This window comes from Archocentrus centrarchus, chromosome 21, assembly GCF_007364275.1.
Source record: "Archocentrus centrarchus isolate MPI-CPG fArcCen1 chromosome 21, fArcCen1, whole genome shotgun sequence".
Lineage (NCBI taxonomy): Eukaryota > Metazoa > Chordata > Actinopteri > Cichliformes > Cichlidae > Archocentrus > Archocentrus centrarchus.
In genome coordinates, this window is record NC_044366.1 from 24989728 (window position 1) to 25016251 (window position 26524).

Here is a 26524-nt window from a genome sequence, read left to right on the forward strand (position 1 = left end):
TTCTTCTAAATGGGGGACTTTTTTTTTTTTTATAAATAAGATATCAGGCAGTTTTTTGTGATAGCAAAAACAGTTGCATGTAACAAAAGACTCAGAAACTCAGAAACTGATCTTTTTTTTTCCTGAGACTTTCAAGTTCTGCACATCCTGTGCATGTTGATGGAGATTTCCTCCTGAGTCACATGTTATGAAACATAAACTTCATCGCTGTGGCCGAACACTGAAAGTCTATTACAGCATGCAGCCAGTGGCGTAATTCGTGTGTTGCTTGTCAGTGTATTCAAAAGGTTGATGACCAGTTCAGAACTGTTTATATTATTGTTATTATTTGATCATAATGCTTTTTTTTTTCTTATATTAATAAAATCTTAGATATCAGAGGATTCTGCCCTTGTTAAATATGTAAAAACAAATCTGTGCATGTCTACAATTCTTCACAAATACCACGTATTGATTGGACTGGCTGCTTCACTCATTGTGTACAAGGGTTTTTTTTTTTTTGTTACCACAAACTGGTGTAAAATTGTATAAAATAACTTATCAGTAGTCCAATGGCAGGCTTTCAAAGCGTGTTTGGCCTGCGGTTTAGTGTATATTGCGACAGCAACAGGAAGCTACTGTGGCTGTTCATCTTAATGCTGAAACAAAAAAGACAACTCAGTAACACAATGATCCCATGAGAATAACTACTATTTTATATAATCTGATTTTATATTTGAGAGTTTACTTTAGTTCAGTTATGGGACAACAACAGTGGTTTGTATAAAATTTCCTTTTCCCTCTTCATTCAAAGCTTATTTTATTCAAAGCAGCTGAATGCCTAAGAACGTGTCCCAAGGTTCTGAGCAGCTTTGAATCCCATACTTCAAACCCACCCAATGGCACGTTTAAAGATATTTACAGCATTTAAACCTAATAGCAATCAAATGGCTTGTGGGCCACAGGCCTCATGAGACGACAGCAGCTTTATGCAATGTGATAATGACTCTGCGCAGAGCAGAGAGCATGTTGCAATGACTGCGCTCTCACTGTTTGTACACACGTGTATTGCTTGTAATGTCGCAACTACTTTTTCTTTACTGTATTTGGCCGGTCATCCAATTCTGTCTGTGAGCCCATGAACACTGATTCAGGAGCAGTGCTCTCTTCTGGCAAGTGGAATGCACTGCAGGTGGAGGGATTCAGATGACTTGTGATGGTGGTGGGGGGAGACATGAGTAGTTCAAAGCCTCGCACACAATACACTCAGTTTGTAGCACTTGCATCATAACATAGATAAGTCACATGATGGCAGCAATGTCTTTACAGCTCTTTGCTGTGCAAAAAAAAAAAAGAGAGAGATAGAAATTCAGACTGTAAATTCAGAGCCCGTGCTGAAAACAAACGCCTTTAAAGAGCTTTAAGTCGCCATCTGTGCATGCAGAGTGTACAGCAAACTGCATGGAATTCAGGGAGATACAAAATAAAGTTTGAAAATGAAATGAACATGAACTGGAAATCACTTGAAATACTGTATGTGCGTGTCATCTTTGAAAGATTGAACTAAAATTAAATTTGAAACATAAGGGGGGAAAAAAAAAATGCTGCCAGTGCAGTGAAAGCATCCAATGGAACACTATCAGAACCCGGATCTCAACACTGAAGCAGTGTGGGAACGTGCTGATAGAGAACAGAGCAAAAGGCAGTCAACATCCAAAGAAGAACTATTCCTGAAGAAAGCTATTATGAGAAAAATGGCTAACAGAGTTCAGGCCATGTAAAGCTGAATAAAGGTGGTCGCACCGTGACTTTCATGCTTTCTAAAAACTCTGTTTTTGCCTCATATACTGAAGGGCACGTTATGATAAGTCACTGTGCTTATTGACCGTTTTCATAAAGAAATGAGGGGTGGCCCAAGACTTTTGCACAGTACTGCAAGATCAACACACAGCAACTAAGAAAGAACCAACAAGTTCAGTACTTTGTTTTTGGTCCTGCATACAGTAGGTTCGGGTAGTTAAACCTGCAAAGTACTTCCCTGAAGTGTCTTCTTTGATAACATCCTCGCCAAACAAACTAACAAACAAACTAAATCTGCTTTTTTAACAAATTCAGCTGGTTTGACTGTGATCCCAAAGATAAGAGTGTCCTGTGCTGTTTCATTTTATGTCTCCTGAAGAAGAACGGAAAGAAGAAGGGTAGTGAAAAACAAGTCTTTTCATCTTTGGATGGATATAATGATGAGCGATTTGATTTCATTTCAATGAAAGCAAAGTATTGATGGAATCATTTGATCAATTACATTTGTGCCACAAAAGTAGGAAGATATGCATCCCTTCAAATAAGTGATTTAAATAATATATGATGTTACATTATATTATATTCACCTCTCACTTTATTGGGTACACCTGTTCTTATTGTTAGCACACAATTCTAATCAACCAATGAAGTGGCAGCAAGTCCATGGATTTAGAGATGTAGACATGGTTAAGACACCCGGTGAAAGTTCAAACCAAGTATCGGAATGGGGAAGAAAGGTGATTTATGTGGCTTTGAATGTGGGGTGGTTGTTAAACACACTGGTATATTTCAGAAACAGCTGATCTGCTGGGATTTTCCCACACAACTATCTGTAAAGTTTACAAAGATGGGAAAAATGAGCAGCAGTTCTCTGGGTGTAAAAACTTTGTTGATGCAAGAGCTCAGAGGAGAATGGTTAGACTGCTTTGAGCTTGTATGAAGGCAACAGTAACCCAAATAACTATTTGTTATGACCAAGATATGCAGAGGAGCATCATGTGAGGATCTATCCTGCCTTGTATCAATGATTCCAGCTGCTGCTGCTGGTGTGGTGTGGGGAGTATTTTATTGTCACAATTTGGTACCAAATGGACATCATTTAAACACAACAGCATACCTGAGTGTTGTTGCTGACCGTGCCCTTCCTATTATGACCACAGTGTACCCATCTTCCGATGGCTGCTTCCAGCAGGATAAAGCACCATGTCACGAATCTCAAATGATCCTAAACTGGTTCCTTGAACATGACAATGAGTTCATTGTACTCAAATGGCCTTCACAGTCACCACATCTTAATCCAGCACCTTTGGGGTGAACAGGAGATTGGCATCATGGAGGTGCAGTAATTGTGTGACACTATCATGCCAACATGGACCAAAATCTGTGAGGAATGTTCTCAGCACCTTGTTGAGTCTGTGCCATGAAGAATTAAAGCAGTTCTGACTATTCCATGTTATCCTCCATGATGATGATGTAACGCTGATTAATATATAACCAAGCAAGTAGAGTAAAAGTAAATAAAACAACCTAATTCAAGCAGGTTATTTGTTATGCCAAAAATTCCATCCATCCATCCATCCATCCATCCATCCATCCATCCATCCATCCATCCATCCATCCATCCATCCAATTTCTTAACCACTCTAAATTAATGTTGCCATAATTGAAGCCTATTCAAGCTTAAACTGGGTGAAAGGTGAACTGCCACCCCATCATGTTCTTGCATCTACACCTGCATATTATTTAGAATAAACTAATTAATCTTGCAACAATATCTTTGTTGCAGTCAGAGTACCCAGAGCAGCAATGCTATGCAGTATATAGAAAAAAAAAGAAAAACAAAAAAAAGATTTGCAGTCAAAGACAGAGCAAGCGTGAGAATGTTTCTATTGGAACATGTTGCAAAGTTTGATACAGTATGTAAACATATGGTTTGTGGGTTCTTGTCAGATTAAACCATATACGAGTTCAGATAAGCGCTGTTTCACGTTATTTTCTCACACTGGATAGTGTTTCTGTTACCATGTAGTTACCATTTTCGATGAGTTAATAATGCTCTACTTTGAACAACCCCATTGTTTGGTGTTATAAATGATGTCTTTCCTCCTAATTTAGGCATCACCCGGTCTGAATCAGGTTCATACAATGTTCAGTGCAGTTGCTGAGCACAGCTCAAATAAATGTAGTCATTTGCAACAGTGTCGAGTAAAGTGTGCTCCTTAGTCGCAAAAATGTTTTTGGAGAATCGAGAATCAAAAACATCAGAATTATCAGTTTTATTATTATTATTATTACTAGTGTTTTTATTTATGTGTAATATATAAAATAATTTAAGGGTCATTTTTGATTTACTTACATCTCATTAACCCGTAGCCCCTTAACTGGCCAGGGCCCGCTGACGGGCCGTTTATAGTCCCTTTTATATGGCAGGCTAGACCCTCCCATTTTTATTGACACCTCATTCTGCCAATCATGTAACTGGCTGCACCAAATCACCTGACAAAGCTACGTGACGCCCTCTGAGTATCACTGGCTCTAGCAAACCCATTTCTTAACATGATTGGCCGAATGAGGTGTTAATCAAAATGGGAGGGTCTAGCCTGCCATATAAAATGCACTAGCCAGTTAATAGGCTATGAAATGGGTTTTTCAGAGCCAATAATAACCAGAAGGCGTAATGTAGTTTTTGTCAGGTGATTTTTTTTTTGCTGCCAGTATCCTGGGCCGGTGGCCCAGTGTTTTGAGTTTTTGTGAAGTTCTGTTTGTTGTTTTATTTCTGGTTGTTGTTCAGGATTTTCAGAATTTTAGTTTGTCTTTGTTTTCTGTTTAGTTTCCATGTTCTGGTCTTCCCTGTGTTTCCCTTAGTGCAGGGATCCTCATATCCAGGCTTTGAGGTCCGGTGTCCTGCAGGTTTTAGTTGTGTCCCTGATCTAACATATCCGAGTCAAATATAGAAGTCATTAGGAGGACTTTGGAGAACCTGACTGCATACTGAGGAGGTAATTCAGCCATTTGAATCAGGTGTGTTGGATCAGGGACACATCTAAAAGCTGCAGGACACCGGACCTCGAGGCCTGGATTTGAGGATCCCTCCCTTCGTGGCTCTCCCTTGTTTCATGTCTTGTGTTTAGTTGGATGTCCCAAGGTTTCCCTGTGTTTTAGGTTTCTGTGTTGGTCATGTTCTGATTCCCTCTGTGTGTCAGTCTCCCTGTGTTAAGTCTGCATGTATTTGGTTAGGTCACCTCCTGTTTTATTTTGACGATCCTGTGTTCCTTGTGCTTTGTGTTTAGGTTCACTTCCCCTTGTCTCGTCAGTGTATTTCGTTCACCTGTGTTAAGGTCTCTGTGTTGTTTAGTTCCTTGTTGTGTCGTCAGTTAATCATCGGTTTTTCCTGCTGTGTGCCTTTATGTCTATGCTTCATGTCCATGTTAATAGGTCAGGTTTACGTCCTTGTTACCAAGTTTATGTTATGTCATGCTTAATTTAAGTGCTATTAAAAGTTAGAGTTTAATTAAGCTCCTCGCTTCGAGTCCTGCTTATGGGGTCCTCTGCCTCGCTGGCCACAGCCCTGAACCTGACATTGATATTCAGTCTGATCTGAGGATGATGTTACTGTGGTACTGTCTTAATCCTCTTTCATTCATTTATTCCCTTCGGTGTTTCTCTTTGTATCTTGTAACCTTGATGATTTTTTTTTTTTTTTTTTTTTTTAATGCAGATATTGTTTTGTTTCCTTATTTGTGTGACCTGCATCTTGACAACTGAATAAATCCCCCAGTAATAACTAAAAACATCAGCAATCATTCAAAGCAGTTTAATCTTTCTTTATGACACATTTTATGCACAACGCTTTCTACGTAAAACTAAAAAAAAAAAAAAAACCTCAGGAAATGCTAAAGGTTAAATTTAAATATGACACTCTGTGCTATAAACAGTGTGCACCTGCGTAAATTTGTAAAAGGCACACACAATTACACTCACATACTTACAAAGAGTACCCTCACCACAAGATTTGGAGCCCAGCAGGAATGAGGCCTATGAAGGGGAGCAGGAAAGGTGGGTGAGGAAGTGGTGATTTTCATCTGTGCACTCCCACACAGAAGTCAGATGTGGGTATGAAAGAGAGATGTCTGACATGTTCTCATTTTGGCATACCAACAGTTCTTCCATATTGTGAAATACATAATACTGTGGGTATCATGTAAATGATATTTATGACAGCGGTTGAGTACACGTTACAAATTTGTTCACGCGATTTCACTCAACGCTTAACTGTATTTGTGCTTCTCTACAAAAAAAAAAAAAAAGAAGTGAAAGTTAAGCTATGCAGCGTTAGAGACCACATATTTTTCAAATGAGTTTGGAAACAAATGTAAGTTGGGCCAGTTCCTCCACCGTGCGCAAATATATAGCTACCCAAAATGCCTTCAGACTATGCAAATATTAATTTAAGTAACATCCTTTTAAGAATACTGAATGAAACTATTGATACTACACACTACACACATTTAAAATAAACAGAAAGAAGAAAAGGAAAGGCAATCATATAAACAGAAAAACACAAGGCAATACATTTTTCAGTACAAACAAAACAAAGCAGAAGGCGTATAGTCTGCGTGTTGGGTGTGTGTCTGTACAGAAGTGATACATACTGTATCTTGGTTAAAAGGCATCATTTAAATAGACAATACAGCAAGGCCTTTTTGAGTTTAGCATGGTAACTAGGACTTCTCTGTGGCATATGTTCCAGATGTACATCTTGCAAGATCAGCTGTGGTTTCTCAGGTGTTGCTGCTGCTGTTCTCAGCTGTCATTTTGGAGGAGGCGCCGGAAGTGTAGAGATAGTCTTTAAACAGGCTCATCACTCTCTTCTTGTACGTCTTAATAGCAAAAAAGTAGATGACTGGATCCAAGCAGCAGTTGAAGTTCATTAATGAGACGGTAACCTGGAAGGTAAGGGTAGATTAAGAAAAGGGGGGCTGAAAAATTTATGGGGCGATTTGAGACTGAAAAACAAGTTCTTACCTGTAAGGCTACCTTAAAGGCTCTCAGTTCTTCACAAGTTGGCTGGTGGTGTATTTTCCTGGACATGAACTGGATGACGTTGATGTGATAAGGGCTAAAACATACGATGAACGTGAGGAGGATGAGCAGGATAATAGTATTGGCCCTGTGATTCCTCCTTGAGCGGCCAGTTACAGAGTTCTTCTTGGCTGCATCTCGCAGTTTGAGGTTGATCTTGGCATAGCAACACATGATAGTGGTAAGTGGACAGCAAAAGGACATGGCACAAGCCAGAAGCAGGAGATAAGGAGTGAAGCGAGACCCCTCGAAGTTGAAGTACTCCATACAGGTTCGTCTTCCTTGATGCTCATGCAGCATGCTGCGGAGCAGCAGAGGAGCTACCTGCAGAGATACCAGAGCCCAGACCAGGCAGCAGACCCTGCGAACAACCTTTACACTCCTCAAACACTGCAGCCGGTGTGGATGCACCATGGCCAGGTATCTGTCCAGGCTGATGCAGGTCATGAAGGCAATACCTGGGGGGAATATAATGAAAATGACACACAGCTTCTACTTATTGTTTTCACCATCCCAGCTGCACTCTGAACATTTTGTTTTGCTGCTGAACATTTTGAAGTGTTTCACATGTTTTAGATGTTGTGCTTGTTTAAATTCGATTTTTGCAAGCTTTAAGCTTCATGAGTTTTTGAGACTTCTTTGTGATCAGTTAAATTTTCTTCCCCGAAATGATACAAATTAAAATTAACATGCAAATTAATATTTACTTTCTTTTTTTTTTTTTTTAATCAGAAGGTCAATAAACACTCAATTTTTAAAACATTTTGAATTTTCTGGCAATTATTTTATGGTTCAGGCTTTACAGGGTTAATGATGTTTTATTTTTAATAATCTGTGAAGCTTATGCTGATTGTGCCTGTAATTACTGACATGTTTTGCATATATCTTTCAGAATGTAAAAACAAAGCAAACTAAAACTAATATAAAGACAGTGCAGCACCCATGCACGCATACACACACACACACACACACACACACACACACACACACACACACACACACACACAAGCCCCAAAATACAATGACAAAATTGCTCATACTACCTGCATATGTATTTGTAAAGAAAAGAAGTGTGGTAATTTTGCAGAGAAAGTCACCAAAAGGCCAGTCAAAGTGACGGATGTAATACGTAATTCTCCCAGGAAGAGCCAGTGTGAAGAGAGTGTCAGATAAAGCGAGGTTGACCAGATAGATGGAGGTGGAGTTGGACTTCTGTTTCCTCTGACAGATGACATAGAGAACCAAACTGTTGCCACATGCACTGATGATGAAAACCACAGAGTAGAAAATGGGGAAAAGGACCACTGCAGCGCTTTGGTACACAAACACATCACAGCTGCTCTGGTTTGAAGTAACTGCAGCAGGGTCCATGGTAATATTTTCACCAGCCATCTCACCTGTTATTTTATGAGAAAAAAAAAATGTTATGATAAATCTTCACGGGTGGAAAACTGCACACGAGTAAAGCAGCAAGAAACCACTGTGCTACTATATAGACAAAGAAAATTATAATATAGAATACTTACAGTTAGAACCAAAGTAGCCAAGTTAGTTTACTGATAATACTGCAGAGTCTGCTGGTTATGGCTCCAAAACACAGCAGCGATGCTTGAAATATCTGTGCAAAGTTTATATGAAGCGTTCAAATCCCACCTCTCCCTTTGACATCACACCTTTTTTTTTTTTTTTTTAAGGCAAATGTCACATAGTGATTGCATGTTAACACACTGAGTGCAGCACACAATACATATTAAATACCCTAATCTTAAATATGCTGTAACTGCATCACTTGCCATCCTTTTTTTTTTTATGGTTTTATTATTTGAATTTTTATGGAGGATAACAATGCAACTTTAAATCACAGGGTGTGAGGCAGATGGTTTAAACACTGTAGGTGGTGACTGTGTTGTTATATATGCTCTGTGCACTATGTTGTTTTTCATGAGTCTTAGTTACATGCACAGAAATACATGTGACAAAAATTTACATACATATATTGTTATGTCTTGGTCATTAATAGCTTCCTTGCATTGAGATTTAAATATATTTTTATATGCTGTTCATAAAAGTTTGCTTCTATTTATCATTATTGGCTTTTAACACTTAAGCTGTTGCAACACAACGCCGCTTGCAATGTGATGTGTGACTTTGTACAGACTTTGTACTAAACCACTGAAGAAAGTGCCATGGTCCGGGCTCCGTTGGACCCTGTGTGTTTTTGGTTTGGCTTTAATTTATCTGTACTGTTTTTTTTTCTTTTGTTGTGGGGTTTGTTTATGTTTCATTTTCTAGTTCCTTGTGTTTCCCAGTGTTCAGTGTCAGGTCTGCATCTCTGTTCCCTTGAGTCACTTCCTGTTTTATTTTGACAGTCTCGTGTTCCCTGTGCTTTGTGTTTATTTTTGCTTCCCCTTTGTCATTAGGTTCAATTGTTTCACCTGTTGTTTCCACTCTCCCTGATTTCCTTGTGTGTATTTAAGCACTTAGTTTTTCTCTGTTCTTTGTTGTGTCGTCGTCATTGTTTCCCCTCTTGCTGTGTGTTTTTCTAGTTTAGAGTTTTGTTTTTCCACTTTTCTCCCAGGCTTCCAGTTTGTTTACGCCTTGGTTGAGATTTTGAGTTTTTTGTGTTTTGTATTATTCGAGTACCTGAAAATAAATAGTTTTAGTTAAGTCCGCGTTGCGTCCTGTATTTGTGTCCACCCCTCCCAGCACACAGCCCCTGACCGTGACAGAAACCTTTTTGGCTGAAGGGGGTTGGGGATGCAAACTGAGAGGGAAATGAAACTATAAATTAATGATGCTACAGCGGTAAGTTACACAGCAAGGAGTCCCAGAGGATGGTTAGGTCTGGCTGTACATAGGTTCATTATGTTCTGTGGTAGTAAAAAGCCAAAAAGGAAAAAAATTTGGACCATTAGCTCAATTAGTAGAGCAGGTCCTCCACCAATCAGAAGGTCGTTGGATACAGTGGCTTGCAAAAGTATTCATACCGCTTGAACTTTTCCATATTTTGTCACATTACAACCACAAACATAAATATATTTCACTGGAATTGAATGTGAAAGACCACCACAAAGTGGTATACAATTGTGAAGTGGAAAGAAATTATACATGATTCAAAACATTTTTTACAAATAAAAAACTGAAAAGTGCGGTGTGCAAAAGTATTCAGCCCCCCCTTTTCTCTGAGTGCAACCAATTGCATTCAGAAGTTGCCCGATGACTGCTAATGACTAAAAAGAGTCCACCTGTGTGTGATCTAATCTCAGTGCAAATACAGCTGCTCCGTGACGGCCTCAGAGGTTGGTTAAGAGAATATTGGGGAGTAAACAGTAGTGATGAGAAAAGGAAGCTTTTGTGAAGCACTGAACCACTTGGACCAATTGTTTCGAAAATAGGTTCATTGCTCGAAGCTTCAATTATAGCGCCCTCTCCTGGAAAAGTGCAATGTGTGTGTTGTGTTATTGAGCAGAGTGCTGGGAAAACATGGCATTAACTGGGTGTGCTTGTGTAACTACCGCTTTTGCGTTAATCTTGATATGACAGCGTCCGTCATCACATTGAAAGGACGGCAAAGGTTGTCTTTAATTCATCGCTCAGCAGTAACTGTTGGCCATAACAACGCTAAAACTGTGCGAGTATGAACCTGGCTGACTGTCTCGCTCCTTCACTCGTAACCAGCGAATCACCTGAACCAGTCAGCTGATTCAATCCGAGAAGGACGTCATATGTCACGTGATTTTTTTCGCTCTGAAGCAAGCTTCTAAGCAGTGGTTCTCTGGAGATGTAAGCCCAGGGTTCGAAGCATGTATCGAAGCTTCGGGTTCAAACTCTCATCACTAGTAAACAGCATCATGAAGTCCAAAGAACACACCAGACAGGTCAGGAATAAGGTTGTGGAGAAGTTTAAAGCAGGCTTTGGCTATAAAAAGATTTCCAAAGCTTTGAACATCTCACGGAGCACTGTTCAATCCATTATCCGGAAATAGAGTATGGCACAACTGTAAACCTACCAAGACAAGGCCGTCCACCTAAACTTACAGGCCGAACAAGGAGAGCACTGATCAGAGATGCAGCCAAGAGGCCCATAGTGACTCTGGAGGAAATGCAGAGATCCACAGCTCAGGTGGGGGAATCTGTCCACAGGACAACTATTAGTCGTGCACTGCACAAATGTGGTCTTTATGGAAGAGTGGCAAGAAGAAAGCCATTGTTAAAACTATAAAAAGTCCCGTTTGCAGTTTGCCAGAAGCCATGTTGGGGACACAGCAAACATGTGGAACAAGGTGCTTTGGTCAGATGAGTGTCATGGTCCTGGGCCGGTGGCCCAGTGTTTTGTGTTCTTTTGGTTCTATTTCAGTTATTTCTCTGATTATGTTTATTAGTTCTCTTTTGTGTTCCTGTTTATTTCTAGTCCCTCGTGTTTCCCTGTGTCAAGTCTACGTGTACCTTGTCTAGTCACTTCCTGTTTTATTTTGACAGTCTTGTGTTTAGTTTGGCTTCCTTCGTTATTAGTTTCATTTACTTATAATAATAATAATAATAATAATGCATTAGTCTTATATAGCGCTTTTCTAGACACTCAAAGACGCTTTACAATTTCATGCACTATTCATTCACACCTCAATCATACCTGGTGGTGGTAAGCTACTGATGTAGCCACAGCTGCCCTGGGGCAGTCTGACCTGCTGTGCCCTGCTGTTTCCTCTTGCCCTGATTACCTAATGTGTATTTAAGCCCTCAGTTTTCGTCTGTTCTTTGTCGTGTCGTCTATATATCTGCTGTGTGTGTTCGCCGTCTCTTGTGTCCGGAAGTTTTAGTTCTGGCTTTAGCTCAGCCCAGTTTGTTATATGGTCATCTTTTCAATAAAACTACATTAAGTTCATTTTTCACCACTTCTGAGTCCTGCATTTTGGGGTCTTCCTGCTCCTGCCACACACTGACATGACAATGAGACCAAAATTGAACTTTTTGGCCAAAATGCAAAACGCTATGTGTGGCGGAGAATTAACACTGCACATCACTCTGAACACACCATCCACTGTCAAATATGGTGGTGGCAGCATCATGCTCTCTTCAGCAGGGACAGGGAAGTTGGTCAGAGTTGATGGGAAGATGGATGGAGCCAAATACAGGGCTATCTTGGAAGAAAACCTGTTGGAGTCTGCAAAAGACTTGAGACTGGGGCGGAGGTTCACCTTCCAGCAGGACAACGACCCTAAACATAAAGCCAGGGCTACAATGGAACGGTTTAAAACCAAACATATTCATGTGTTAGAATGGCCCAGTCAAAGTCCAGACCTAAACCCAATCGAGAATTTGTGGCGAGATCTGAAAACCGTTCACAAACACTCTCCATCTAATCTGACTGAGCTTGAGCTGTTTTGCAAAGAAGAATGGGCAAAAACTTCAGTCACTAGATGTGCAAAGCTGGTGGAGACATACCCTAAAAGACCTGCAGCTGTAATTGCAGCAAAAGGTGGTTCCACAAAGTATTGACTCAGGGGGGCTCAATACTTTTGCACACTGCACTTTTCACTTTATTTGTAAAAAATGTTTTGGATAATGTATAATTTTCTTTCCACTTCACAATTGTAGACCACTTTGTGCTGGTCTTTCACATTAAATTCCAGTGAAATATATTTGTTTGTGGTTGTAATGTGACAAAATATGGAAAAGTTCAAGGTGTACATATACTTTTGCAAGCTATTGTAGATCCCTGGCTCCTCTAGTCTGTGTGCTGAAGTATCCTTGGGCAAGATAGCAAACCCTGATTCATCCATTGGGGTGTGAATATCAGACGAAAGCTTAGAAAAAGCTGTATGAATGTGTGTGATTAGGTGAGTGAGACTTGTGCTTTGACAGGTCAAATAGAGTGGTGCTGTATAAGTACCATTTAGAAAGACATGAACTTATCTGGGTATAAGAGATGATTTTGGATATTCTACACACACACACACACACACACAGAAAGAGGGCACTGCAGGCTGACCAGAACTGATTATTGCTTCTTGTAGAGTTTAAATGCATGAAAAAGCAAGACTCACATGCTGAAGCATTTATATGATATGAATTGTCTACAGTCAATATAACAGTAACTTTCCCTGCTGCTGGCAGTGGGTGCAGCACATTTTTTAAGAGAAAGGTTAGATGAAGTGATAGAGTGTGAGGTTTTATTATGTTCCTGCCTCTGAGGTTTTCTTGCGCTCGTGCTCTTGTGTAGTTGAGGTAAATGCAGGTAGGCCCGAGATGGCACTGATGGAAGATATAGCAGGAAGCTATTGCTTGATGTGTGAATGAAATACTAACAGTTTTGAAGACTGTCATGTCTCCATATATACATATATATCTCAACCACCAACCCGCCCAAAACATTAAAAACATATAAACACTCTAAACTGAAAAACAAGGTGTTAAATTCTGAGAATAGTCATAGCGGTTAAGATGTGGCAATGTGAATCTGTGTTAGCAAAAGAAGGCACAACACCAGCTTCGCAGCAAACAAGACTGAGTGCACACAAAGTGCATTTAACATTCTCACATTATAGGCTGAGTGTAAACAGTGGTGTAAATATTCTGTAGTTACCAGTAAAACACTTCAAAGAATATAGTGAATCACAGGGTAGCAAACTGGATAAAAAGTAGGTTACGCTAGTTATCAGTGTTGGAATGTTGGTTAGCAAGCTGCAGAGCCAGCTTAATCTGGTGTAAAGCAACATACAAATACTTTTCCAAAGTTTCATTGACTAAATTTAGAGCACAGATTTACTGGAGTCTTTTCTGAAAGGACACCATTAAGACCACCTAGATGAGAAAACAAGCTAGTGTCATGTCAGAATCTATAGTTTTTCTTTAACAATGAGAAAAATCCACAAAAAAAAATATCATTTCTTAAACACATCGTGTGTGTGAGAGCCTCAGTTGTCAGATTTGTTAAGAGTATTGGAGTCTGGGTATGAGAAAATCATTGGCTAGTAAATCTGACATAGATAAAGTAAGGACATTTGTGTTTGGTCAGTCATTTCGTTGTTGTAACAATGCTGCTTGGCAATAAATCTTATACCTGTAAAGACGATCAAACGGGTAGACTCAACTGCAGGACTCCGGGGAAAAGTTAAACAGATTTATTGACAGATCACAGTTCAAACAGATGGTGCACAGAATCTCAGTAAAAACCCTTGTTTCAGTCAAATCAGGCAATCCACAGATTCTTCATCCACAGCATCACTCCTGAAAACAACCAAGCCTCTCCTTCTCCAGTTCTCCAGAAAATCTATGTGACAGGGAAACAAGCAAAGTAAGCAGAGCAGTGACGAGAGCAGAACAGAAGTCGTCACAACAGGGATCCAACAACATTCACTGTGGTTCAATCAGTGATCCACCAAAGACTGACAGGAAAACACCAGCTTAACTAGTGGCCTGGGCAAGTTCATCAGGAATAGGTGAGTACAATGACTTCCAGGTGTGTGGTGCCAAAGGGCAGAGGAAGGGTCCCGCCCCTGAAACACAAGGCTGGGGTTGGAACAGGGATCCTCAAATCCAGGCCTCGAGGTCCGGTGTCCTGCAGCTTTTAGCTGTGTCCCTGATCCAACACACCTGATTCAAATGGCTGAATTACCTCCTCAGTATGCAGTCGGGTTCTCCAGAGTCCTGCTAATGACTTCTGTATTTGACTCAGGTGTGTTGGATCAGGGACACAGCTAAAAGCTGCAGGACCCCGGACCTCGAGGCCTGGATTTGAGGATCCCTGGGTTAGAACAACATCAAAAACACAAGGCGAGGGGAGAGAAACAGAAAATGGCAAGAGAACACAGGAGGACAGAAGGACCATGACAATAGCTTTGAAAAGCCGGTTTCTTTCCCTTAAATGGAGCCACATTTTTAAGGAAAATACATTTGTGGGTTGAGCAGCAGAGTAGAGTATGTGGTTGCCCTATTGAAAAACTTGCCATATTTTCTCTGCCAATGCCAAACAGCTTATTCTGTTGTTGACTCTTGTTCTGAGCTTCTAGTACCCCAGGCACTGACAGTCAGGCTTGTCATCATTGGAGGCAATCTCAGTGCAGAGAGATATCAAGATGAGATTCTGCGACCAGCAGCAATCCCATCTCTCCACAGTCTCGGACCAAACTATCTTCCAAGATAACACTCGCCCCCACGGAGCAGGGTTTACAGAGACTACCTCCAGAATTTGGGAGTGGAGGGGATGGAACGGCCTTTCCTGCAGTCCTGACCTCAACCCCACTGAACACTTGTGAGTTAAGGCTGGGTGTGCTGTTTGGGTCAGAGTGACGCAACCTACAAATGCATTTTCCTTACAAATGTGGCTCCATTTAACAGGAAAAATAAATAAATAAAAAAGATCAGACTTTCCAGTAGTATAAGATTTATTGCCAAGAAGGATTGTTACCACAAAGAAATCATAGACCAAACACATTTTCTTATAATATCTAAATTTTGGACTTATGAATTATTGATTGTCAGGAAAGGCTTTACTGCAGTTAACAGAAATAAGCAGCTCACAAAGACCTGTTGCAGGCTTGTTCAACTTTATCCATAAGTCATCTTCCTCCTTGTACTGTATACTGTCTAATAAAGAGATCTTCTTGGCATTACTATTGGCACTACTATTATGGTCCTTCGTTGTTTATTGCATTGCTTAGGGTTTTATTTTGTTTTTATTTGTTTTATGTTCTTTTGTTTTTATATTATTTATTTTATGCCCTGTGAAGCACTTTGGTCATTGGCTGTTTTAATGTGCTATACAAATAAATTGATTGATTGAAATATAATATAGTGACAGAAGGTCAGATACACCCAACAATTTTATATCTACAACCATAAAGATGCACCTTCCTTACCTAAGTTTTTGGTCCCTTACAACCAAGTTAACAGTCAAAATACAGTAGAAGCACGCTGGCTATAGTATTTAACTTGGTTACCCACCAAAGCTTTCCAGCTTCGTGTAATTGAAATGGATGGCTGCTGGATAGGCAAAAGGTCACTAATTGTCACCAGTCAAATGTGGTTATAATACAGCTCACTTAAGTCACAATAAAAGCTTCACGTAGGCAATGTCACCTGCAGGTTAGGTGCCTGCTGCACTTCAGGCCCTAAATTTCATGCTCCATTAATTTTGTGCTCTGAGTTAAACATCCCATACCATCTGAAAGAAAAGACAGTTGTTTGTGAAGCTAGGAGTCCTGAGGGTACGGCAATGCTAAAATTAAAAAATTCTACAGAAGCTCTGGAGGACACAGAATGAAGGAGATTATCAACATTCCTGCAGGATCTGTACTAACGTCCCAAAATGTGCTTCAGCAATACCCATGGAGAGGTTTAAAGTGAAGCTGTACAAGAGAAACAGATCATAACACAGAGCACATGTATTTAAATGATATTTTATGTTATGACAAATGTCTGAACGTAAGTGAATGAAAATAACTTCAAGTCAGACAAGTTTTTTGTTTGTTTGTTTTAACACCAGCGGCAGCAGCACCATGAAAAGTTGCACACGGTAGTTTGTAGTAGCGCACTCGCAGTTTTCTAGGTTGATGGGTGTATGACATGAAAGGTCTTAGGAAATCGAAAGTGACGACCCAGCATGGAACATGCATGGAAGTCGCTTCTCAAAAATGTGACCTTTTTCTGGTTAAGTCAGGGGTGGGCTAAAAAAAAAAAAAAAAAGGGGTGGGAGGGAGGGCAAACTGATTTGAAGAGAATTACACAATACTCAATGGTGCAACTCCAGACCATAAAAGAACACCCCAGAAGGCATATCGTTTTAAAGGCACCCTCATGGTGGAGGGGAACCAGTGGCGTGTTGGTGAGGCAAACTGGGAATGACTTCTGGTGTCCGCAACATGTGTAGAACAGTCAGCATGGTTCCACAAATTATGCCCAACCAAATTTGGGATGTTTTTTGCTGCCAAAATGAATTGCGTATGAAATTTCCCCAGCTCACACGAGACACACAAGCGCAGTTTATTACATCAACTTCACTGTGCTGCTGTTTGCTTGTTTGGCAGCCAAATCAAAGAAATATTGATTAGTAACAGTGATGTTTTACTCTAGCGCAGACCTGTCAAAATAAATAAGTAAAAATAAATAGAAAGCACTGGTGTGCAGCGCTAATTTTGGGATAATTGCAATAAAACATAAAACCACTAGAGGGTGTGCAAACATTACAAATCAGAAGGATAAACTTACTCAGCAATAATAATAACAGTGATAATATCTGAAAGTTTCATCATTTTAAAAGTACTTTTTATTAAAACTTTTATGAATCGATATCGTGTCTGTATTATGTGCATTTGTACAGTGTCAGTGTGGTAGTGTTAAAATTGCGTGCCTGTGTGACTCATTTGTGTGTATGTGTGTGTGCGTGCGTGCATAAGTAGTCTGGTGGACATACCGCAGGGGACTCCTGCATTGTCAGTGGGCCTCATGTGGCTCGTGTCTGGTCTCATCAGTCGCATCAATCGCCGCCTGCCCTACTCAGGCCTCGTCCCCTTTACCACCATGGTCGCGTGAAGACTTTCCGTTCACACTTTGCTTCATATTTGTCACCTTTATCACTGATGAGCTCGTTGTTGTTTTTCTGGAAACACGTTAACTCGAGGATGCAGCCCGGTCTCTCTGGGACAGTAACGAGATTGACTGAGATTGTGTGTGCGAAAAACAGCCGTTAGAAGCTGTCACAGGTGTCAGTGATTACCATCTTAATAAAGACAGTCTGCAATTCACATCTCACGTTTCATTCTTAATGTAGCGGGTCGCAGTGTTCACACCGTGGCCGCTTGTTTTTAACACAAACCAAACCCTTGCGTGTCATTGTTTCACACCCATGAACATGTTGTTAATATCAACTTCTGTTATTTGTAGAACACACTTACTGTACATGAATTCATCAGGTACATGAACTCATCAGGTACATGAACTCATCAGGTACATGAACTCATCAGGTATGATGACTAGTGAGATCTAATGGTATGATCTGATTGGGCCGTCCAACTAACTCTTAAAAGTTACGAAAAAGTGAAAGACTGAGATAGTTTTTATTATCACACGTGGGTGTTTTATTTAAAAAGAAAATTAAAAGGAGAGAGAAAATATGTTGTTGCATTATTATTATTATTATTATTATTATTAAAAAAAAAAAAAAGCACGCCAATATTTCCTGGCAGTGATGGTACGTAATTATCACACAGCTGCAAGAAACCAAATCCAAAAACATCAATTAACACAAGAAGAAAAATGCATGAAGTCATTTTCATGAATATATTGTTAAACAAAACAACACACACACACACACACACACACACATATATATATATATATATTACATTTGGAGTGTACTAAACAAACAAATAGGAGTTCATGGATATTAAGTTCTGCAGTAATGAGATGTTGAATACTGAAACATGACATGACAAATTATTCATTGTTCCCTTATTTTATTTTGTTTTTTAAATATTGTGGTATCAATATTTCCCCTCCTTAGCTACTCGGGAGCACTAGAGGAGAAGAATACTCAGTGATTTTCAGTCTAAACTTGATTAACACAAGACTTGAAGTTTTTTGTGTGGTTTGCAGCGTTTCGATTTTTGGTTAAAATGAAGGTTTTTCAGTTTCATACTGCTTAGAAGAGAAAGCACGCAGCTGAGCAGCACCATCTTCAGGTGCAGCAACGAAACAATACTTAAGCTCTGAGCTCTGACCTTTGTGTTCTTTCATGTGACCTGGGTTGGTGTGCTTTCTGCTAATTTTGTTTTGCAAAGAAAAGTGTACACATTAAAAAAAAAAACATGCGCTAGTTAAAGTGTGACTCTGTTTTTTAAAAAATACGAATGATATGAAAGTTTTATGTGATGCAAATTAAAAAGAGAGAGAGAGAGAGAATACCATGCTATCCCATGGAGTGATAGAAGCAGTGTGCAAAGATGAAAACTGTGTGTTTACCTCAGCATTTGCATACTGGGCTTAAACAATTTGTCTGCGATTGGTGACTCTGATTGTGTTTAAAGATGTGGCCTCGTTCCACTGTTCGTGCTGTGGCCGCTTTTCAGGTCATCTGAGGTGATGTGCATATTTTGGATGTCATCTTGGCTGTTGTATTATTGTTTTATTCACAGGGCATGGACTAATTATTTCAACAGCTCTCTTCATTGGGGAGCAGACTGACAGTTGCCGTCATTGGAGTGATCAGTCTGTTCCTTGGACTCGGCTGAGGCTATTTGATGTATATTAACAATAATTGGTGCCACCGCCACAATGATGTTTAGTAAACCTTTGTGCTATTTTCCAGGAGGATGCCCATGAGGAATTTTTGAGTAGCTGCTCTGTCTACAGACACGCCTTCAGAGTCAGGACAGATGGGAGGACTGCTGTCCTCTGCAGATCAGAGACACCACGACCTAATCATCATTATCACCTTAAAGGGCATAGTATCTCTCAGTGTCTCTTCTGATCAACAGAACCACTAATACCACTACATACCACACTAATTCTGTTACTGTAACATTTAATTATTAAATCATACACAGGAGGTATACAGAATGTGGCACTTGTTATTCCAAATAATTGTAAGAAAGCTACAGGATATAATTTGAATCACTATTTGCCCATCTTACAATCGTCACATGCAGGAAATTCACTGTGATTAGGTTTGATCACTGTGTTGGTCATTAACAGAAGTGTTGTATATGAAAAAGAAAATTGGTAGCACATAGTATTTGCCAGTAAATGCAAATTAAATGAGCTAAAAAGATTATGTTAATATTTTTCAATATATTTTAGTTAAAACTGATTTTGTTTAGTCATTGAAACTTTTTACTGTCCCTTTCTCGCTCTACCTGAATGACAAGGCATGATTCAAAATGCGTGTTTGTTATTGTTATGTCTAAATATGTTAGATTAAGGAAGAACAAGCAACTTAGTACATTTTCTTTTCTTTTTTTTTTTGCAATCTGGCAACCAGTGAAGTAACGTCTCAAGTTCCAGCATCTAGCAGTGACTCCAGCAGGTTTTGAGTCTGCCAGATTCTACAAGTGAATGAAAGGCAGATGTGTGGTGACAGCACTATGCTCATTAGGCCGAATCAGCGTCACACTGTGACAAGTGGCCAACTTGAGGCTTCTCTCGTCACTCGGTACTTACTCCATTCAACCAAGACCAGCTCGGACTGTCCCGCACCTAATTTGAGGCCATTAACTGTTCTGGCCTTTCTCTTTTGCCTAAAACAGAGCTCGGTGTCTGCAACACTGACAAACTAATTCGATTTTTACCGACCACCTCCCGCTCTGACAGTGTTTTAACTCCTTAACCAGCTTATTCCCCAGTCCTATCCTTGATACCAGTGGTATCTGTGACTCTGACCACTGCTCAACCCCTTCTCCTCAATCCCAGCTGTGTGGTCAGTTCTGGCCCCTCAGGACCTCCATCCCTGGGCTGAAGCTGTGCTATCTATTTCAGTCCACTGCAGACCAGACAGCCGCCACTGTGGCTCCAGAGAATTCCCTGACCGGCAATTACTGATGGTCGCCCTATCCTCGTATGCTTTAGCATCTCCTTTGTCCAAACTGCTTAGCATCTAATGGGTCGCTCTAAGCCATTACAGCCAAACTGCAATTATAGATGTGTGGCTGCTGGACACAGAAACAGATGTGCTTTGATCTATTTATGGTGGGGTGGATGGGCTGGGTGGGGGTGGGTGGGTGGGGGGGGGGGGGGGGGGGGGGGGGGGGGGTGGCATAACAGCTTACGTCCATGCGTGGGTCAAATCATGAAGCTCTGACAACTCCTGTCTTTCAGTTCACTTGACATGCACTTGTGTTTTACAATCAGCACAACATCCAGCAGTGAATGAGCATTTAGAGAGTGCAGTGACAGCAGTTCCTGTGTACGCACGTGCTTTTCAGCACACACTCACAAAAAGTGTGAATGTTCCACGCGCGCGTGTGTGTCTCAGTGTGCCAACTGCAATCAAGCATGTGCAGAGGTGAGAACTTGTTGCATGGAAATTCAAACAACCCTGTTGCACTAAGTAAGAAGGAACCAGTTCAAGCCCCATCTGTTTAGGCAGCAGAATTCACCAAGGGGCAAAATAGTTAGTGTTGCAGTACATTTTTAACGCCTTGTCTTCCTTTTCCTCCTCAGACTGAAGTGCTTTGGGTGGTGAAAAATGGAAAGCAAATGTTCTGTTGACAGCTTTCCTATGCCCAGGGTGTGTGAGTATTTATATCATAAAGGTGCCAACACATCCTAGTTTTACAGGCTGACCATTGCTGGGGGGGTGGGGTGGGCGAGGGAGGGTTATCCTGTAGCTCATTCTGGTAATTACTAGATCAGTGATGAATGGGCCTTGATAAGCCTGTGACAAATTAGCTTACAACCAAGTCTGCTGTTGCGTGAAATTCTTATTCATTTTAAAAGAATTTAGCTTTATAAAAGTGGGACGTCTACAAATGGAACCTGCTGATACCACATTTGGTCCCGGTGTGATTACAGTACAGTCTGGACTACATTAGGATTGAGGTAATTGCTGAAAGTGCTGTAGATGTTTTGCTGTTTCGAACCCAGTGTGACCTGAGCCAGACTCGTAAGCGGAGCATGCCTCAGTAACTTCCACACTAATTTTTTTTTTTTTTTTTACTTGTCACTTGTCTTATTGTCATCACTTTGCTTGTATTAAAAATTCACGGGTCACTTGTATGGCATTTAGTGCTTGTCTCCAGTGTTCTGCGTGCCCATGCTAACTAGTCAATTGTGACCACTTTTCACAGCAGCAGCAACGCCTTGGGCGAACTGTGATTTCATAATAATATGGTGTCAGTGGCGACCCTGATGGAAAAATGGTAATAACTCCACTACCAATATGAATAATGAATGGACTCATATCATTTCATAAATCGGCTGGGATGTGCAACATATGGAAATAAGCATGCATATTTTTGCCAGTGGGTTTTAGTCTTAAATTAAAGCATCGCAGTTTAAAGTGCTTTTACTGCCAGAATACTATATCATACATAAAAAAAACGCCGGCAGCGTGGTATGGGAGCGCTGTCTACTGTACATTTGACAGAGTGCATTTGACAGAGTGCACAGGGTGAGTCCAGCACTGACTTTGCTTTGTAAGGTGGTCTGTCCTGAGGTGAACCATGTGTACACAGCTTTAGGTCCTCTCTGATGTATGCGTTTCTCAGTCAGCCAGTGTCGTGTTTCGAGGCCACCATCCCACTGTGTTTGCTCAGTGTCAGTGTACTGAGACAAGTACCGCTGCAACACTCACTCATAAACCCACAAGCAATTCTTAAATGTCAAGAATTAAGAGTGCTGCGATGTTCATTTTTTTGCATCCCAAATTTTCCTGTAGTGCATATTTCATACAAAGACTGTTCTGAGCACCAACCTTTCAAGGTAACCGAAGTCTCCCCAAACATGTTTACTTATTGTGAAATTACTCACAGAATCACTGAAACACAGAAGCTCAATCCCTCAACAAAATACTCAAGAAGTTAATATTCTGTAGTCTGGCTGAAATCGCTCATTAATTCAGTTAAATGAAGTGAAAGAGGGAGAATCAGAGTGAACTGAATGGGAGAAAAAAAGCCCTTAAAACCATTTCCTATGATTTGGCTAGCATGCGGTCAAGTCCAGGGGTCAGTATACGTCTTTCTCTTTCTTGTTCCTGAGCTTTTTTTCTCCGTTTATTAATCTCACGTTGCGTTATGCTGAAATCCTTTCCTTCACTGTTCCTTCCCTCTCTCCTTGTTCCTTTCATGATTGCTGGGTCAGTAACTTGGTGGTGGATTGGGTCAGGGGCCACACTCTGGTTTTGTCTACCAGCTCTGGACTGTGAAGGCTAATGCCTCCTGACACTCTCAGCTCCATCAGTCCTGGCAGCATCATTTTTGTAATGCAGAAGTCATCGGGGCCTGGGATTGCGTGAGGGCTCTCATCTGGAAACCCAAACAACCTTAACCTCATTGAATTCCTGTTGATGCATACAAAAATTAATGACTGGTTTAAGTTGCTACTTTGTCTCCTCGGATCACACCAAATTCTAAGGGATTGCTTTTGAGGAAACATTTAAAAAGCCTTGCTCGTGTGTATGAGTTGGGTTTTTTTTTTCTTCAATTGAAAGGCCAAAGTTTAATCTGAATTGTATGGCCTCTTTAACTGGTGTGCTGGTCTTTTCCAACCACACTCCACTTCCTTTATGGGCACTCAACTGAATTGTTGCTTAACCTGCGCAGTGACCCTGCCACATGCTATCTGCACCCTTCTACGCAAGATCCACCACTACACTATTTCCCTTCTGGGCAAGGGTTTTGCTCTGAGTCAACCAGAGCCACACACTTGTGAAGGGAAATCCATAAACCTTGTGTTAGAGTGGAGAAAAAAAAAAAAAAGAGCCAGCACCAGTGCTTACTCATCTGTTAAAAACGGAGTGATCTGCAAAGTTTGTATGAGAGGGTTTTTGACGGTGCCCTGCTGCTTTGTCAGTGCAGCACATGCTGCAGGCACTGGCATCCCCTATTGCCTTCCAGGTCATTGGCCAGGCTCAGCAGGAGGTGGGCTTCTAGCCCCATGACACGTCCCTGATTCACAGCTGGATCCGTAACAAGGTATCATAGCAAATGAGTCGGTAAAACATCACTGGTTTGAAGAGCATGGAAAATTGTCATGATATCATTTGTAATTCCTGATCTGGACTGCCGTTGGTAGTAGAGAGAGAGAGAAAGAGAGTGTGAGGGAGAGCTGATAATAAAGGGGTTTCATTCCTGCGTGCCATCGCCACCACCAGTATCACCCCCTTCTCCCGCACACCACTCCAGAGCCTGACCCCCAAACTGATGCCTTAGGGGGGGATCCAAGCTAATGTAAGGAGGCAATAATTAAACATCTCGTGATTCTCAACCAAGTGGCTCATAGGTGTTTCCCTCCTAACATGAGAGCTTCCTGACACATTGTCCACATCCTGAATATGGTTTTTGCTTCTCATTACACATGACTCATGAGTGGTCGTGATGTGTCAGACGGGGCCAGTCCTGGTGTGTTGTAGTGCTGGGAGTGATGCTAGGAGAGCTGTTCTGGGTTAAATTAGTAGGAAATAGTCAAATGTGGCCAGATATTAAAAACATTACAATAACTGAGTTTGTTGTAACGACTGATATAACTGTAACTGATATTTAGATTTATTTTTTCTTAAATCAATTAATTAACATTACAGTTTCAAAATTCAGCCCAATGCTTTCATTTTTCCTTCAGACTAATATTTATAATTGCAGTATATGCTTTATAGATCCCTGGTTATGCTGCAAAAGAAATGAAGCGCTTTGAAAGAAAAATATGTCTCATTTAGATTTGATTTTATTGAATAACAGTTAAGTGTCTCATTGCCAAATTGTGTCATTTATAATAGTCCAAATCTTTGCACAGACTACTCTTATGTTTAAATTAAATAAATAGTGTATTCTGTCCAAAATTATCAAAGCAACAATAACTTGCACTATTTAAAAAAACAGCTGAATGCAATAATATTAGATTTGTAAACCTTTATGATCTTTAACCTTTCTATGTTTAGAGTACAGTTGGCTGTGAGGCTGTGTGCGGGTTTGATGGATGCAAAGAATGGACAAACATCAGCTCCCTCTAAAACCACAATGGAGACCTTGGATCTAAATGTCATGGTTTCATAACGGATACACTGACATTTGTGTGATGGGATTTAGCCATGGGTTAATATAGCCATTGCTGGCACACTGCATTGATGTCCATCTCACTTGGGCTGTGAAGTCTATCTCACCACTTTTTTTTTTTGGTGAACTCACAGAGGTTTCTTTCAAAGGGATGAATTGGATTCTATGCTGGTTTAAACCAATTATTTTATCAGAAAAAAAAAACCTGTTTGATATGTAGGTTTGTTTTATATGATGTTAATGTGCCTCAGGAGCTGTTCAGATCATTCTGTTTTTCTGGTGAGTGTTGGGCTTGGGGGGTGGGGGTGGGGGCTGCTGGGGAAGGCAGGCGATCAGCATTAAAATCAGAGCCATGTAAATCTAATCAATTATACAGTTTTTCAGATAAAATGTTGGTAAATCAAAACACATTTTCCAAAAGTCACAGTATAATGAGAAATTTAAATTGGAAACAGAAACCATTTGTTTATTATAAATGCCAGGGTGAGGTGGTGACTTGCCATCCATAAATTTTGTTATCCTTTCATATTCCTTTTATCTATGACTACAGCTTTGGCACTCGTTCAAGATTTTAATGAACCCAGACTTCTGAGGCATCAAGGCCTAGTGATGCATTGTCCATTTGGATGGGGGAGTACAGAGGGGGACAAAGGCAAAAAGCTTTCTCTTTTGACATAATATTTTATATTCTGTTGCCTTACAGGGGGGTCATTAGGTGATTGCGGCATTCAACAACATAACAGATTGACAAGAATAAACACATATTCTGCATATATCTGGAATTAATACCAGACTGATGAGCTTGTGCATCTGTGTCTGTGTGTGTGTGTGTGTGTGTATGTGTGTGTGTGTGCGTGCATGGGGAAAGGGCTGACTTGAATCAAAAAATAATTTTCTGTGCTTTATGAGGACACGGAGAACCCTCCTGCTCTGGCGCGACCTGGTGTCGGCTGCTTTCTTGGGCTCAGAGGTTCCTAGGGGAGACCAGAATGGAAGTTGAGCATCTTGCTGTGATCCAAAGAAAGTGTGCCAAATGCTATCAAAACTGGATTAGTAGACAACAATTGTGTTCGATGAACAGAAGGGGGAGGGAAAGAAGTAGTTTCCAAGTAACCCATGGATGGAATTTTCCAACTCCATCTAATTTTTATCTCATGTAGGAACGGGTGCGCACATGACCTCCCTTTGTTTAGTTGCATGTATTCAAAAATGTGTTTTCTTACCTAAAAATCTGCCAGATTTTCTGTTACAAGAAAAGAAAGACAAATTTATACCAAGTGACAAAGAAGAACCAGTCTTATTTCTTACGTGATGTTTTTCATGAATTGTTAGACTTTGGGAAAGACAAATAACGTTAATCCATTCTTTAAGTTATTCCCGGCCCTTTTATCCCTGAAGGTGATGCAGTGTTTGCACTTTAACCCCTTGTCACAATGTAGTGTACACGTACACATGCGTATTTGACTATATATTTTATTGGCCTTTTACAAGTCATTCACAATAAACTGGAAAGAGACCAAAAGGAAAATAAGAAATTATGTAAAAATCATCAGTCTATAGGTCTGGTTTATGTAAATGTGAGGCCATTATATGTTCTTTTATTTGGTATGAACTGTGGTGGATAAATGTGTGTGTGTGTGTGTGTTTTTTTTTTTTGCCTTAAAGTAAAATTTTAACAACAACAAAAAAAATCATGGCCTTGAGACCTTTTCTCAACTTCTTCTCAAGTTCAGCTACCAGATACATTTGGCGCTATAGCCTTCATGAAGTAAACCCTACAATAAGTCTAGCAGCACATTCACATTTAAATTCAAACACAGCCCAAAGGCTGTCCACTGAATGCTGACATTTGGAGCAAATCTCCTGCTGACTTAATCATGGCAAATACTGTGTGTCATTTGTGCACCACACTTAGACCTGGCTGATGGTAGCTGTAGTAATTCACCACTGCTGCGAGAGACAAC

General features: G+C 40.4%; 1 protein-coding gene across 1 annotated transcript; it reads right to left on the reverse strand.

Moving 5' to 3' along the window:
• Nucleotides 1-6406: 6406 nt before the first annotated feature.
• LOC115801150 (G-protein coupled receptor 183) lies at nucleotides 6407-17499 on the reverse strand. The gene is made up of 4 exons (XM_030758874.1): nucleotides 17273-17499; nucleotides 7905-8264; nucleotides 6805-7319; nucleotides 6407-6725 (listed from the first exon to the last, which is right to left on the reverse strand). The coding sequence occupies exons 1-4, from the start codon at nucleotides 17334-17336 to the stop codon at nucleotides 6561-6563; spliced, it is 1104 nt and encodes a 367-aa protein (XP_030614734.1). The 5' UTR covers nucleotides 17337-17499; the 3' UTR covers nucleotides 6407-6560.
• Between the last annotated feature and the right edge of the window lie 9025 nt (nucleotides 17500-26524).

What these genes read in the sequence shown, in the direction of transcription:
- LOC115801150 (XM_030758874.1), bottom strand. Translation starts at nt 17,336, where the DNA reads ATGCGACTGATGAGACCAGACACGAGCCACATGAGGCCCACTGACAAT. An exon ending in CAATGCAGGAGTCCCCTGCG is followed by an intron (nt 8,265 to 17,272) that starts GTATGTCCACCA and finishes TTTCTCATAAAA; the next exon opens with TAACAGGTGAGATGGCTGGT. An exon ending in CCTTTAAGGTAGCCTTACAG is followed by an intron (nt 6,726 to 6,804) that starts GTAAGAACTTGT and finishes CTTACCTTCCAG; the next exon opens with GTTACCGTCTCATTAATGAA.